A 15,474-nucleotide genomic window follows, 5' to 3' on the forward strand; every position below is an offset into this window, starting at 1 on the left:
CAGGGATACCTTGAAGTCTCCAACAAGCTATAGAATGCTTCCTAACGACCAGCTCGATCCAAAGTACCTGGATCTGCACAAAGAATGTGCAGAAGCATAGTATGAGTACACCACCATCGGTAGCCGGTAAGTATCAAGACTAACTTCGGTGGATAAGTGACGAGGTTCAAGTCATGATACTTACTAGTCAAGAAATCTGTACAAGATATCAAAGAAAACTGACAACAGAGTATATAACGGAGACATATATCAACAACCTCGTAGAGCGTGGATTGGAAGGCTGTTAGGGTTAGGGGTAAATCTGAGTTTGTTAACGATATGGGTCGGAATATACAAAAAGTATAATAGGGGTCAAATATAAATAATATATAATAGTAGCAGAGTAAATCCGGACCCTCTCCCATAAAGCTAAGGGATAATACATGGGAAAAGGGTCAAATTTGTCTATTTATTATGTGAGTAGGATCAATTTTATCCTTATGTTATATTTTTTTTGTATATACCTGTCATTATCCATTGGTTAAAATATACCCCATTCATTGGAGCTATATAAGGATAAGCTCAATCCTACGTGGAATTAATATTTAGATTAGATGAAAACCACGTGGTATGGCAACTCAATAACCCAATCATTTTAACCCCCTCCCCCCCCCCCCCTCTCCCCCTCTCCATTTTTTCTTCTACCACCAGTACCTCCTCCTCTTCCAACGCCATTGCGACCTTCAACACCACCACCTTGACCACCTCAATCTGATCTGTTAAAAACCCTTTTAGGCATTGTGGAAAAGTTGCAGTTGAAAATTTATCTATCTCTGATGACGTTAAAAACTTTTAGAGATAAGGCAACAAATAAAAATAAAGAAATAGCAGTCAAGTCTCAACACAATAGAGCAAAACAAACTGTTTTTTGTAAGTAAAGGTAATTCTATTTCATAAAACTACCATCAAGATGGTACTGCATCAGTATTCAGTACACAACTTATAGTTCTTAATTTTTGTGTAAATTTTGATTAAAATAAATATATTCGTGGAATTCTCTTCATGGCTGAAACACAAGGGAAAAAACGAAAACAATTGGCTCATGTGAACGGGTTTTGACCCAATTGAGCATCTTAATGAAGATCACATGTGTGGCATAAAGTATGTTGTCTTTCTTTTATATACATTGTGTTATTAACTTGTGTTCGAAAATAATTTCTGCAAATATAATAGGAAACAAACAGAAACAAGAATATAAACAATATAAGTAAAAGTTCCGAGCCCAACAGAAAACTATGTTTCCTTAAGGAATTTAACTCCCTCACTGTTGCCCGAGGTTATTGGATTAATTCCTCCAGGATAAAACGGAACATTTATTCTGTAATACCAGCAATGAAAATTACATAACTTCGTCGAACTCAACAAACGGCAGTAAATCACACTTATGCTTACGTTTTGCTTTGGAAAAACAGTACAGAAATGCAGAAGAGAGAGGGGGAGTATGCAGATTTTCAGTGGTGGAAAAATGAGGCAAAGCCTCTAAAATTATAGCCAAACAATCTGGATTGAATAGGTGCGAAGGTACCTGTTCATATGAGATACCATTTCGGCAAAAAATATTTTTGTTTGGTCGCGAATTTTAAATTCGAAAATGACCGTTAGGACCATTAGAAAATTAATCGCGAAATAAAATACGCGCGGAAAAATATCGGGAAAAAGAAAATAAATAACGGAAAATGGAAAATAAATTTGATTCAAAAAATTATCAATTAATCATATCGATTGACCAAATCCAAATTCAAAAATCTAAAGTCGAAGCCGAGCGACGACAGCGCAAGGCACCACTTCTTCTCAACTTTTTAAGAGTTAGAAGATGTGCTTCTCTATATAAGCACAAAGATTTTCTTTCCATTTTCCAATGAGGGACAAAGTGTCATAGTAAAAGGAACACTTCAAATTTTTGTTTTCCTCTAAATCTTTTTCCTCCATTTCTCATTCACACCTCCTTATTTAATTAAATAAAACCCCAACATATTGGTGTATGTTATTGAATGTCATGTATATCTTTCGTATATATCCTGCGTATGTCATGTGCATCAGTATTATACACATGACATAGGCGCAACATACATACGATATACAAGTGATATATGTTAGTCACATGTATATAATGTGTATATATCCTAGTCATGAGCATCGGTATGTACATGACATACATATAATGTGCAAGTGACATATATAAGACTTACAAGTGAAATACAGTGTCGTGATAATTTTCAGCTCTGAATATGGACCCCAAATAATCTCCACGCTTCCTCAAATTTTGTATTTTGTGTCGTAAATGTTTCTAACGAAATCCGAGCACACCACTCAAAAAAATTGTTAGAAGCTTTTAGATTTGAATCGAAGCTTCAAATGAGTCTTTAACGGCGATTCTTCAAAAAAGAAATGACGAAACGGAAAGAAAATGGAGAGAAGAAGTTGAGGGAGTTATGGGAGCCATGCTTGAAAAATCTGAGATAGAAAAGAAAAAAAATGATATTTAAAATCCTTAATTTTGTGGGTTTTGTTAGTTGTATATATTATGTGAAGTTTTTGTTGTTATGTTCTGAAAGTGGAATAGTATTATGTGTTATTATGAAAACTGATTTTATTTCGTATATCTGAAAATTTCCCGCAAATATTCTTCATACCCTGTCAGTGTATACTAGTGGCTGATCAACAAACTGCAACTCTACAAATGATAATAAGAGGGTTTTGCATCCATTAAAATAGCTTTTTCCTAATTCTTTTGGGGTGAGTCCGTGAGTAATAGAACAAATGAATCCCTAAACTTATTTCATTATCCATTTGTTCTGTAAATCCAGCCTTTAATGAATATTTGACCTTAGTAAACTGTAGCAATATTCAGGCAGATATTTACCAGCTTAAACAATTTATAAGAGAAATTCTCAGTGCATAAAAAGAGGAAGAGAGGAGTAGTAAAGGAATAAAGTAATTGCAGATAAAAAGAAATGAAATGACTTCCAAGTTCCATCATCATATTCTATATCGGGTGACAGACACCAAATATTACAGCTTCATGAAACAATATAAATTAACAGAAACATGAAGTCCAAATAACTCTGATGTTCATTGCAAATGAAAATCTCTATTTACATTAGAGGTAAAGCAGAATACATAAAACAACCTAAAAATGTGAAGAGTGTGAATTCCATCAACAAGTTGATGCAATAGCCTCCAGCAGAGCAACTAGAAATTCCATTTGTGTTTCCTGATTCACTCTGTTAAAGGTAGGAACATGGACAAAGATAGACTTGTGACCTTTTTGCTCTGCAAACCGGAGAGAATGGTAATATACATAATTGCACACGAAACGGCCTGCATCGTCAGACATTGTTACTTCAAAGCCTTTCTTCTTTAAGAATTCCAGAATTGCCTCGGCAGAGCAACATGTCTTCAACCACCCAAATATAATAGATTAGGAATTAGGGCACAAGGAATACAGGCAAAGAACTTATTATCAATGAGAAACTGATTAGTATATGCAAATTTTGGAGGAGTTCTCCTAGACATAACATTTTGATACAGACCGAAGGCTAGCCAAATTATTATATCTTAACTTTTTCTACTTTGTGCATTTTGTCGACGTTTGATGCATTAAATCTCCTTCCCCATTTAGCCATATATTTGCAAGTATCTTGTTAAAAGTAATCTTTTTAGAAAAATTCTTCTCTTCTCTCAACCTTAAAAATCAATTTCTCACAAACAAAATTCAAGATGACCTCATCTATCTCATCTACATGTCACTTCATTTTCAAGGGCAATTTGGGCTATTCTTTACTTTTTCAGCTACTTTTCTTTTTTCTTTTTAATTTTCTTTTGCCTTCGAACATTCTTATGGAAGTTCCGCTGAACTCTACTCAATGCATTCAATCATTGCAGGTCTATTTTTTGAAACTCATATAATATTACGTCCTCATAATATTGATTGTAGTATTGGTTGCTCATTTTTCTTTACAAATTAGATCCAGGATTTGCATGAAATAGAGGTCTTTTCTCCTTTTTATTTTTCACTTATCCTAGCTAAAAAAATAAACGGTAAAGGGCCAAATATACCCCTCTACTTTCGAAAATGGTATAAGAATACCCCTCGTTATACTATTGGGTTATCTATACCCCTGCAGTCATACTTTGAATTCAAATATACCCCTCATTTAAACGGAGGGACACGTGTCATCGTCTTGTTGGTCAACAACAACAACATACCCAGTAAAATCCCACTAGTGGAGTCTGGAGAGAGTAGAGTGTACGCAGACCTTACCCCTACCCCGAAAAGGGTAAAGAGGCTGTTTCCGAGAGACTCTCGGCTCAACAGAAGAGACAATAATATCAGGAGAGAAACAAAAGAAAAGGCCTGTAATAACAAAAGATGCGAGAAAGATAATAACAGCAACGAATAAGTGAAAAGACAATAACACAAAACTATACAAAACAACAATATGAACACAACATAGACCGCTAACAAACCTAAACAAAACTCTATCAGACTACCCGGTACAAAGAGGGAAGAACTCTCGACTACCCCCTAGCCTACCACCCTAATGCTCGACCTCCACATGTTCCTATCAAGAGCCATGTCCTCGGAAATCTGAAGTCGCGTCATGTCCTGCCTGATCACCTCGCCCCAATACTTCTTAGGCTGCCCTCTGCCTCTTCTCGTCCCTGTCAAAGCCAACCGCTCACACCTCCTAACCGGGGCATCTATGGTTCTCCTCCGCACGTGCCCGAACCACCTAAGCCTCACTTCCCGCATCTATGGTTCTCATCGTCATGTTGGTCAATTATAATATCTCTTAATTAATTAAAAAGATCCATTACTCATACACGAAAAATATTATTTTTTTTTTGTAAAAACTGAAAAAAACTGAAATTATTTTTACTAAAAACTGGAAAAAAAACGAAAATATTTTTTTTTTCAGTTTTTACAAAAAAAACTACCTTAAGAAAAAACTGAAAAATATTTTCTAAAACAATGTTTTTGAAAAAACTGGAAAAAAAAAAAAGTTGAAAATCAATTTTCTAAAGCAATATTTTTGTAAAAACTGGAAAAACTGAAATATTTTTTACTAAAAACTGAAAAAACGAAAATATTTTTTTTTTTCCAGTTTTTACAAAAAAACTGCTTTAAAAAAAGCTGAAAAATATTTTCTAAAACAATATTTTTGTAAAAACTGAAAAAAAAAAAAAAAAACTAAAAAGCAATTTTCTAAAGCAATGTTTTTGTAAAAACTGAAAAAACAAATATTTTCTTTTTTTTCAGTTTTTAGTTAAAAATATTTCAGTTTTTTTCAGTTTTTGTTTTCCAGTTTTTACAAAAATATTGTTTTAGAAAATATTTTTCACTTTTTTTAAAGCAGCTTTTTTGTAAAAACTGGAAAAAAAAATATTTTCGTTTTTTTCAGTTTTTAGTAAAAATTATTTTTTAGTTTTTTCTAGTTTTTACAAAAAAAAATTATTATTTTTCGAGTATGGGTTATGGGTCTTTTTAATTAATTAGGAGATATTTATAATTGACCAACAGGACGATGACACGTGTCCCTCCGTTTAAATGAGGGGTATATTTGAACCCAAAGTATGACTGCAGGGGTATAGATAACCCAATAGTATAACGAGGGGTATTCTTAGACCATTTTCGAAAGTAGAGGGGTATATTTGGCCCTTTGCCGAAAAATAAATGCATATACTTATTTCAAAGAGAACTTCTTTTCAGTTTATTGAGCAACATGCATATAAACATGCCAAGAAAAAAATTACTACTTTTTTGCCTTTAGTTGAATGATGTATTTTGTTAGCACAAACGAGAGAAATATAAGATACTTCTTCATCTAAATTAAGCAGATTTAGTAAATATCATATGAGGAATAGAAAAGACCTTTCTTGCTTGATTTATTCCTCCATCTTCCGGAACAATAGGCAATCGCTGTGGAAAATAAATAAGCATCTTAGCATCACGAAACATCAAGCTAGCTCATCTCAGCCTACTTCATTTTAGTCATGAAATAAAGACACCCTACCTGAGGTTGCCAACCAAGCTCATCTGCACAACGAAATGTGGCTTCATTCACTGCCAGCCTCTCAATTGCAAACTTCGTTGATCCACTGTTTACTCCAAGGTGAAGCTGAACGGATAAAACAAGACTTTTATATCAAGAACACTGTTTATTTTTCTCCAAGCATTCCCCCTGTGTGTGTGTGTGTGTGTGTGTGAGAGAGAGAGAGAGAGGGGGGGGGGAGGGGGGAGGGAGAAGGTGGGGAGGGGGTTAGGAGCAGGCATAGTAAAACGCAAGGCCATCAAAAAATAGCACATCAATAATGTATGCATGATAAACTCTCCCTACCAGACTCAAAGTTCTCATGCAGGGCTGAATTTATGCTGTTTTCATCACTTGCACATCTTCTCTCTATAATCCTTGATTTCAAGGTCTTCTAATCTTCTCTATATCATAGCTATATGGTTAAGCATTTCCGAAAAGAAATCCAATCAAAAGCCTTCACAAACACTGCCGCAAAGAGTGTCCCTCGCGGACTCTTTCCAAGCATCAAAGGGGCTCTCCTATTATTTGCATATTGAAGACCGGATATGTACCACCAATTTCTATGGATTTAAGTTGGCATGCTAGAATGCCAAATAATGGTTATGTATCCTGATATCCCACAAAAAATTGGTAGCTAATTGTTGAGAAAACCAATTAGCTAGAAAGTTAGGCAGCAATAGGGCTTATGTTTTGACCTTCTTTTCCCTTCAGTCATGCACTCTCAATCCAAAGACTCAATTGCTAGTCTCTTGGTCACAAATTATCATCTGTTCGTATGTTTTTACTATTATGTCTGAGATGGTAATGGAACTAACAAATTAGCATCATACTATCCAAATAAGTTAGTCCGTGAAATTTGGTCTTCCACAAGGATAGAGAGTTTATCTTTCAGTTATCCAATTTTAAACCTCCAAAGTCTATGGCCACAAGTTCAGACATAGTTGCACGGTCTGATGCATGCGTATTTGTAGTCAAATTCATCTACAAGTGTCAATGAAAGAAAATGGAAAACTAACTAGCAATAGCTGCTCCACCCAACTTCCCCAAAGAAATCGTTTAGCAGCTAATTGCCAATTCCATAACCAACTCTTATATATTTATTTTTTGATAACCGTAGTGTTCGGACCAGCTTGCGCGCACCTCGACTAATTCCACGATGTACCTACTACTTCTCACCAGCAACAAGTATCAGGTAACTCTGTCCACCAAGGCGGGAAGAAATCACCTAGTGTCTTTGTCTCCGCTGGAATTTGAACCGGAGACTTCATGGTTCTCAACCCACTTCATCGATTACTAGGCCACACTCTTGGGTGCAGAACCAACTCTTATATTGAACTCAATAATATAAGAGTTGATATTATTGAACTCAATAATAGAACCAACTCTTATATTATTGAGTTCAATATACCTTTCCTCCCAGTGCTCTGTCCTGAAGAACAAACCACCATTGTTCCATTTCATTTTATATTCGGCGTATGTGGAATTTGATATTAGACTAGCTGCAGAATGCTCTAGGCTGAAACTAGGGCAGGAAATAGATACCTTCTAATTCCACCAGACTTGAATAAGCCCTCAATCTAAAACTATAACGAGTATCGATCATTAGGTCACCACAATTCATTTACCCAAGAAAATGTCTACAATTCGGATGTAGTAAATAAAATAGAAAGCATCAGCAAAAAAGAGAACCACACATCCAATTATTCATGCTTCATTAATGTGCATAATTTGTGTATATTCCTGCAATTTGCTGCATAAAAAAATTTAAAGAGGTTCTAACCCATATGACTTGTCCATTATTTGAACTGTTCTCTGAAGAGGACTCTGACTCTATGACCTTCAACAATGTCGGAAGTCCACCCTCTCCAGCAGTTTCAAGAACAGTACAGCTACCCAAGGTCAAACCAGCAGGTAATCCTCTCTTTTCAACATAATCTTTCAAGCTATTAACTGTCGTCTCCGTAGGATTCTGAGCAACACCGTGAAATTTCTTGAACCCCGTCACATGGATGGTCACAGATTTTGGCCCTTCCGATCCCATTTCCTTTCTCAAAACAAGAACACGATTCCTAATACTTGATAGCTTCCACAATTAATTACCTGTTCACAACAGCCTCTTAATCTTGATCAAACATTAAAAGCTCTTAAAAGCAACACTAAACATTTCAGTATAACAAGACAAGTACATTAGTAAAACTGGCCCCATCCTAGTTTCATACACAAATACAAATTCATTATAGCAATTAATAACGAGTTATGCCACGCATATTAACTCCTGGATTTTGACAGACAATCAAAATGGGCAGAAGACAACAACAACAACAACAACAACAACAACAACAACAACCCAGTATAATCCCACTAGTGGGGTCTGGGAGGGTAGTGTGTACGCAGACCTTACCCCTACCCTGGGGTAGAGAGGCTGTTTCCAAATGACCCTCGGCATCCTTCCCTCCAAGAACTCCCCACTTTGCTCTTGGGGTGACTCGAACTCACAACCTCTTGGTTGGAAGTGGAGGGTGCTTACCATCAGAGCAACCCACATTTTCTATATTTCAATTCAGCACACAAAGTAAAAGTTAAAAGAACATTTTCGGTGCTTACAAAACAATTGACAAGGGAAAAACAAAAACCACGATAGCTACATGATTAAACATATATTCACCTTGTTATTCATTAATCCCCCTTGATTTACCAGGGCAGTCCCCGACCACATTTTGCATACCGAGACTAACTCATCTTTCTGATCTGACCAAACAGCCTAACCCCATTGGAAATTAAATCCTAAACCTGGCATACAAGTCTGAAGCCTGCTTATCTACACAAGGTGATTCCTGTATATACTCACATTGCAATGAGAAACAGGGTGTATATACTATTCTAAAAGCAAAGTCAAGCTCTTAACAAAATACCCATCAAGCTACACTTTGGAACCAGATTAAGTAGAACACACATGAAAACAAAAGGAAATTTAAAAAAAAAATAGGAAGTCATAACTTTAACAAAGAATCAGCTGCATAATTACGCAAATCTCCAAAAAGAAAGGTACACAACATAAAAATTAAAAAAGTGACAGCTACCCAAATTTACCAGTTTGAGTAAAATCAAGAACACAGAGCTACTAAAGGCAAAAGGCAACTGCTTAACAAAACACCCATCAGATGATAATCCTGAACAACTTGGTAAAACCAGATTAACAAGTGAATATAATTGAGGGGAAAAACAAAAGATCATAACTTTAAACAAGGAATCAGCTGATAATTACACCAAAAGGTCCTGAATTTCCAAAAAAAATAATGTTGCATTCATATATACAAATAAAAACAACTTATATTACCCAAAGAAAAGAATTACGGTGAAAATAAAGACTACCCATATATATACCAATTTGAGTGAAATTAAAAAAGCAAAAGACCATAACCTTAAACAAAGAATCGGCTGCATAACTGAACCAAAAAGTCCAGAATTATCCATAAATAATATTACACTCATAAATACAAATAAAAACAACAATTTAATAGTATTACCCAAATAAAACAGTTGTCTAGAAAAATCCAGATCACATATTGGAAACATAAAGACTACCGATATACTATTCCAATAAATCAATATTATTGAGAGATATTAGAAGACAATTTCATGAAATGGGTTTTACCTTAATTGCGTGGAGGCTTATTCCAGTTCTTTCTTTTCTTGGGATTGTCAAATACAAGAAAACAGAGAGAACAAAGTTGGTGGTAGCTGTATAGTATTTGATTGCCGGTACAAAATAAGATAAAAGACTGATCCAGTGTTTTATTTATTAATATACGGCGACTTTAGCTACTCATTTGTTTTGTCTGCTACCCTCTTCTCGTAAGGGACCCGCTGTTGGATTGCTGAACGGTGATTGATTGGACTCATTATACCATTTCTACAGTCTTTACTTATGCCAAGCTTCTTTTTTCACTTTCTTTTTTACTTACTTACTAGTCTCACTATAAGTATAAGCTTGTTGCACGTGCTCTCTTCTATGACTCTTGAGTATAAAATTTTACAAAATTTTAAGATTTGTTCTTGAGTCATAAATTAAAGGTTAATGAAAAAATTGTAACTTCTTCAAATGATTATTGTTGATCTTAAAAGGAGAAACATAATGCCATTAAAGTTTGTAACTATATTCAAAACAAAATCTAATTTAAATTTATAATTTTAATACTTCGATTTCACAAGTTATTATACATCCTTTTTTTAATTTCAATAAAATCATACAATTTTGAAGATTTTGAAGTTTTTTTAATTTTTCTTTAAAGCTATATGTTATGTTTATTAAAAAAGACACAGCATACGCTAATAGTATCCCAGAAGAAATAAAATGTCGAATTCATGTTAAATGAGAATTACAATTTATTTTTTCAATTCTCATGGATCTTGTAGTATTTTAACTTTAATGTGTGCTTATAATAAATTCTCGTTTTAATTGGACATTTTTTAAAAGTAAGTATGATTTTATTCAAAAGGAAAATTTTAATTGTTTATATTTTTTAAAGATTCATGAGAAAATTGTTACTAAAATAATGTTCTTGTATATTTCTCTAAATTTTTATCAATGTTTTATTTCGGTATGTTTATAAGCGTGCTCATAAACAGCCAAATTGTAAAAACCAAAAATTGCATTTGTAATTTCGTTGTAGCAATTTATGTGTACGTGAGTATAAAACATACTTTTTTTTAATTTGGTATTACCCTTATTCAATTCTCTGGCCAAAACAATATTTAAGAAATACTGCGGAAGATTACAAATATACAAATTTAGATTAAAAATTGAAACTAACAATATAATGGACCACCTTAAGGATAATTGGTCCTTGCATAATTTTCTTTCCTTTTATTTTGTGAACAATCTTAGTTTTTAATTTTTTTTTATTTATATAAGGTAACTTTTAATTGATTTTAGAGTCCTAATATTAAATTTTCATATATATATCAAATAAGGAACAATTTAATAAGTCAAATTTTAGTTGATTTTAAAATCCTAAATATTAGAAAAGTAAATTAAATGATAATTTTGACCAATATAAAATATATTTTTAAAAGGAAAAAATGGGCGTTTAGCTAAGAGGCTTTGCGTTTTTAATATAGTATAGATTTAGTAGGCGTTTAAATAATATTTAGTTGAAATAATAAATAAAAAAAGAAGTACTTGAAATTGAAAGGTGAAATTTGCAAGGAAGTATTTGCAAATTGTATGTAATTTGATGATTAATTTTTATTTATGCCAAATTAGTTGATTAACGTGTAAAGTGTTTCATACTGAAAAATTAAGTTTGAATCCAAATTTCAAGTTAAGAATAAAGGATGGTTCAATTCTTCATTTAATAATCTCCTTTTCCATTTTCCCTTTTAAATGAAAAAAGAAATTAAGAATAAAGGAATTTAACATCCAATCACACCTGCAATGGTATATAAAGTATTCTTACTTTGCAATAATTATATTTTTATTTTTATTTTTTTAAAAGCTGGCGTTAGTTTCATGAAGTCTTTCTGAAGAAAGTTTAAAAATATTGTCAATTAATTTGATAACTTAAATACAATAAAATTAATTATGAAAAGGATTTTCAAACAGATCTTCGTTTTTTCTTCTCTGAATTTTCTATTTTTCTTTGTTTCATGTGACATTTCTGAATTCTAAATTAAGCATTTTTACCCGATTATTTGATCTAATCCTTTTTTACCTTTTTAAAGTTGAGCTAATCTATTGTTATGCTGCCCTTCCTATTCTTTATGACAGCTCTTGACCATCATGACTTTTATTGGTTAGTTGTATATAATTATTCGATATATTTACTTTTTATTTTAAACGGAATCAACAGAAAATTTTGATTTTTGAAATACGAGAAATTTATACAAATATATCATGTCCAATGGTTACAGAATTCAATTTTATAACATCTCTTATCCTTATAGATTCCATGAACCGATAACAAAAGGCTAAACTCACGATTGATTAACGAACTAATTTTAACTAGAGAACAATGAAATATTTATAATGAAAAAAACAAAGAACGTGTTGAGGTACATTAGTGAGATGTAAACGAAATGCACATGCATATCTGTTAGAAACATACCACAAAGGATGTGGTTCAGTAAATGGGACTACTCTTCCCTTAATCAGAGATCTTCGGTTGAGTCATGGGTATGAAATAATCCTTAGTAGGGAACGCTTCTTTCCGACTGGGATCCTACGCGATGCGAATCCGGATATAATCGGGCTCCAATACGGATACCGGATGGAAAACCAAAAAATATATATGTTAGAAACATTAGTGATCAATGATTGCCGAACACTTGTACCTAACCAATTATACACTTTTACATCTATGATTAAAATGGTATACTTATTTAAGCGGTAGTTTGATACAATGATAAAATAAATAAGGATACCCCTGTGATTAGATATCCCACCTTTTTATATTTTTACCGAAAAAATGTTACAGTTGAATTTATAACGTGGTTTATAAACACGTGGATTAAATTAATTCGATAAAATAAAATAACAAAAATACAAACATAGTAAATAAGGATAATTGAAGAAGAGACAAGCCTGAGCCTTAGAATATTCTCACCATGATCAATAATAATTGAAAAACCTCGAACGCACTTGTATAAAGCTTAAATGAATGAGAAAAGGAATATTAGTCATTAGTATTTCTTGATGTCTTACAATAGAATGAAAGCCTTTATTTATACTATAGCTATAGGGTGCATGATTACAAATTATGCCCCCTTAATTACCAATATTAATTTATAATAAAAGATAATTAAAAAGTGATAAAGAATAATAAAGGGTAATAGAGCCTAATAAAGGCCAGAGGAAACTTGGGGTCTTTGTAACATTTCTATAGCAGTCATATCTTGAATTGTCCCTTATCCGGTCACAGGTTTGTATCTGGTGTCACCATGGTCATCCTTGACACATGTCGCTTCTTAATTTACCCAACTCTTGAGACCGATTTTTGCCGTCTACATATAGTCCCCCCACTTTTCGGTTACTCACTGTGATATGACCGGATAGTGGACAATTTTATCCTTTCTACCTTTGTCATTGCCTCATTAAATACCTTGCCGGAAAAATTCAATGGGGATAGAAACCAAACAAAGAAAAAAAGAGTGAAGAACTTAGGGATGCAGATGACAACTCCATCACTTATTTTTTTCTTTCGTCAATGATCGGTTGGTGTTAAAAAAATATCACCACCACATAAAGCTTAATCTTAGATATTTAGTGTTCACTCGGAGTTTTTAATCTCTTGAGTTTTGACACTTGGGTTTTTAGTTGTACCCGAAACGTTTCTTTGAGTTTTGACTCTTGGGTTTTTAGTTATACCCAAAACTTTTATAACCTCACAGCTTTAGAGACCGGGGATGTTAATGACCAGGAATTTTGTACTTCTAGTTTTGATAAAAATTCAGGAATTTAATGCTTCCAATTAACTTTACGATCGGGAAACAAGACATCTGATTTTCAGAAATTTTATTGGATGGATTCATAAGAGAGGGCCCTTATATTTACGGTGCTTATGAAGAGGACGTCTCCTATTCATCCGAGCACAATTATTTGGATTCATAATCCTTATTTACTTTTAAGTGTGAGCAAATTTTAAGAATAATTTTGTTCATTCAGACACATACGAGAATATTTTAGAAGGTGCAAGTTTTGCTTCATTCCATTACTTGGGCGTACACAAGTATTTACAATTTTGCATACACAACAGTGTACAAAATATGAGCAAAAATAAATTGCAAGAGAATTGCGGTTGGGCTGATATTTATTGGGTCTAGCTGGTTCTTGATTTCGATTCCTTCTATTTATTTTTTTCCCGGGGCTGATCTGGCATTCCCCAATCCTTTATCTAGCAGTCCCAGTCCTTTTATTTATTTCGGAGCCAGTTTGGACTATTTTCGATATCTTGTACGGACGATTTGTGAGCTATCTCCAGATGCTTTTGGTACTTATTGTTACGGTTTCTGTTTCTCTGATGTAACAGTCCCCAGCGTCCGTAGATGTTACAAGTTGTTTTCGGGCGACTTGCTAGGGGAACGCTTCTCCCTCCTGTTAGTCTGTGACCTTAATCGATATGGTTTAAACTGGTGTCTGGAATGCCTCTGATCAAAGTTCAGTTGACCTTAATTCTGGATTGTAGAAGATATCAACAATTACCTCATCATCTTCTACGAGAATCTTTGACTCGTACATGTTATGAACATCTGCCCATGTTGTTTCTTGAAATTCCAACAAACTCTTCTTCAAGTTCCTTGAGGCATCGGAGCTTGAGGGATTAAGACCTTTGGTAAATGCTTCCACCGCCCATGCATCCGGTACTGCCGGCAACAACATCCTCTCCTTTTGAAACTGGATTACGAACTCTAGTAACAATTCAGATTCTCCTTGAGCGATTTTGAATATGTTTGTTTTCCTACCTTGGACTTTTCTTGCCCCTGAAAGTGCAAGAGAGGGGTGAATTGAAAATTTTTTTTCTTTTGCGAGGTAGTCAACTAACTTGTGTTCTAGTCGACTGGGATTTTCAAAACTAAATATAAGAAAGTAAATTGCAGAAAGTAAATGACACATAATGTTTTATACTGGTTCGGATTTAGAGTGAATCCTGCGTCCAGTCCCCTTGGGTTGCAAGGGTGATCTATTTCAAATATGAAGTGGCTTAGTACAGATGAGTTGATATTGTTATACACCAACAGCCTTTTGGTCACTTTGTTCTTCTCTGCTATAATTGATACAATGCCTCACCAGTGTTCTTTTCTCTCTCTCTCTCTCTCTATTCTCTTCTTAGTTATACAAGAAATCTATGACAGACTACAATACTTGTTTGAAGTAGAACGAAGAGATTGAATTTGGTTGGATCAAAGTATATGAATCCTTGGCATCTTCTGTAGAATATATATATATATATATATATATATATATATATATATATGGTGAGTTGGTCTTCATTCTTCATGGCGTGATAGTGTAATGATTGAGTGACGAGCTCGAAACACACACCTAAATTATGCTCGCTAGTCAAAGATAGTATAGTATAATATTGTGTCCACAGAGATTGGAGTTAAACAGTATTTTCGTAGTTCCTAGCTTGATTGCTATCCAGGAGAATCAACAATCAAGATTTATATGATTAATAACTAAAATTAACTAAGAATCTAAAGTTATTAACTAATAACAATCGAAACAAAGATTAGCAAGGAAGTTATGAGTGGGAGAAAATAGGGGTTGATAGGTTAGGCGCAAGATAATTATTTGGGATCTAATTCTAGATAATTCACTACTGATGTTTAAGTGAGTCTCTCGAATTCACTCAATTATTAGTTCAACCGTTCAGCAAAAATTCCTCTCTCGATTAAG

The 15,474-nt window shown here is 33.7% G+C and overlaps 1 protein-coding gene across 5 annotated transcripts; it reads right to left on the reverse strand.

Annotated features, from left to right (window-relative positions):
- Positions 1-2,961: 2,961 nt before the first annotated feature.
- On the reverse strand, positions 2,962-9,901 carry LOC104111537 (uncharacterized). Of its 5 annotated transcripts, none has more exons than XM_009621250.4 (6): positions 9,733-9,901; positions 8,743-8,911; positions 7,858-8,177; positions 6,057-6,161; positions 5,915-5,962; positions 2,962-3,436 (listed from the first exon to the last, which is right to left on the reverse strand). In XM_009621250.4, the coding sequence occupies exons 3-6, from the start codon at positions 8,116-8,118 to the stop codon at positions 3,197-3,199; spliced, it is 654 nt and encodes a 217-aa protein (XP_009619545.1). In that variant the 5' UTR covers positions 8,119-8,177; positions 8,743-8,911; positions 9,733-9,901; the 3' UTR covers positions 2,962-3,196. The 5 variants fall into 5 exon arrangements, with proteins under 5 accessions (XP_009619545.1, XP_070042423.1, XP_070042424.1 ...); XM_070186322.1 differs by lacking the exon at positions 9,733-9,901 and adding an exon at positions 9,605-9,712; XM_070186323.1 differs by lacking the exon at positions 9,733-9,901 and adding an exon at positions 9,499-9,606.
- Between the last annotated feature and the right edge of the window lie 5,573 nt (positions 9,902-15,474).

This window comes from Nicotiana tomentosiformis, chromosome 10 (genome assembly GCF_000390325.3).
Source record: "Nicotiana tomentosiformis chromosome 10, ASM39032v3, whole genome shotgun sequence".
Classification (NCBI taxonomy): domain Eukaryota; kingdom Viridiplantae; phylum Streptophyta; class Magnoliopsida; order Solanales; family Solanaceae; genus Nicotiana; species Nicotiana tomentosiformis.

Excerpts from the sequence above, each read along its gene's own strand:
- LOC104111537 (XM_009621250.4), bottom strand. The coding sequence starts at position 8,118 with ATGGGATCGGAAGGGCCAAAATCTGTGACCATCCATGTGACGGGGTTC. Across the intron at positions 6,162-7,857 it reads ATAATGGACAAGTCATATGG|CTTCACCTTGGAGTAAACAG; the intron begins GTTAGAACCTCT and ends TTATCCGTTCAG. Across the intron at positions 3,437-5,914 it reads GAATAAATCAAGCAAGAAAG|ACATGTTGCTCTGCCGAGGC; the intron begins GTCTTTTCTATT and ends GGGTGGTTGAAG.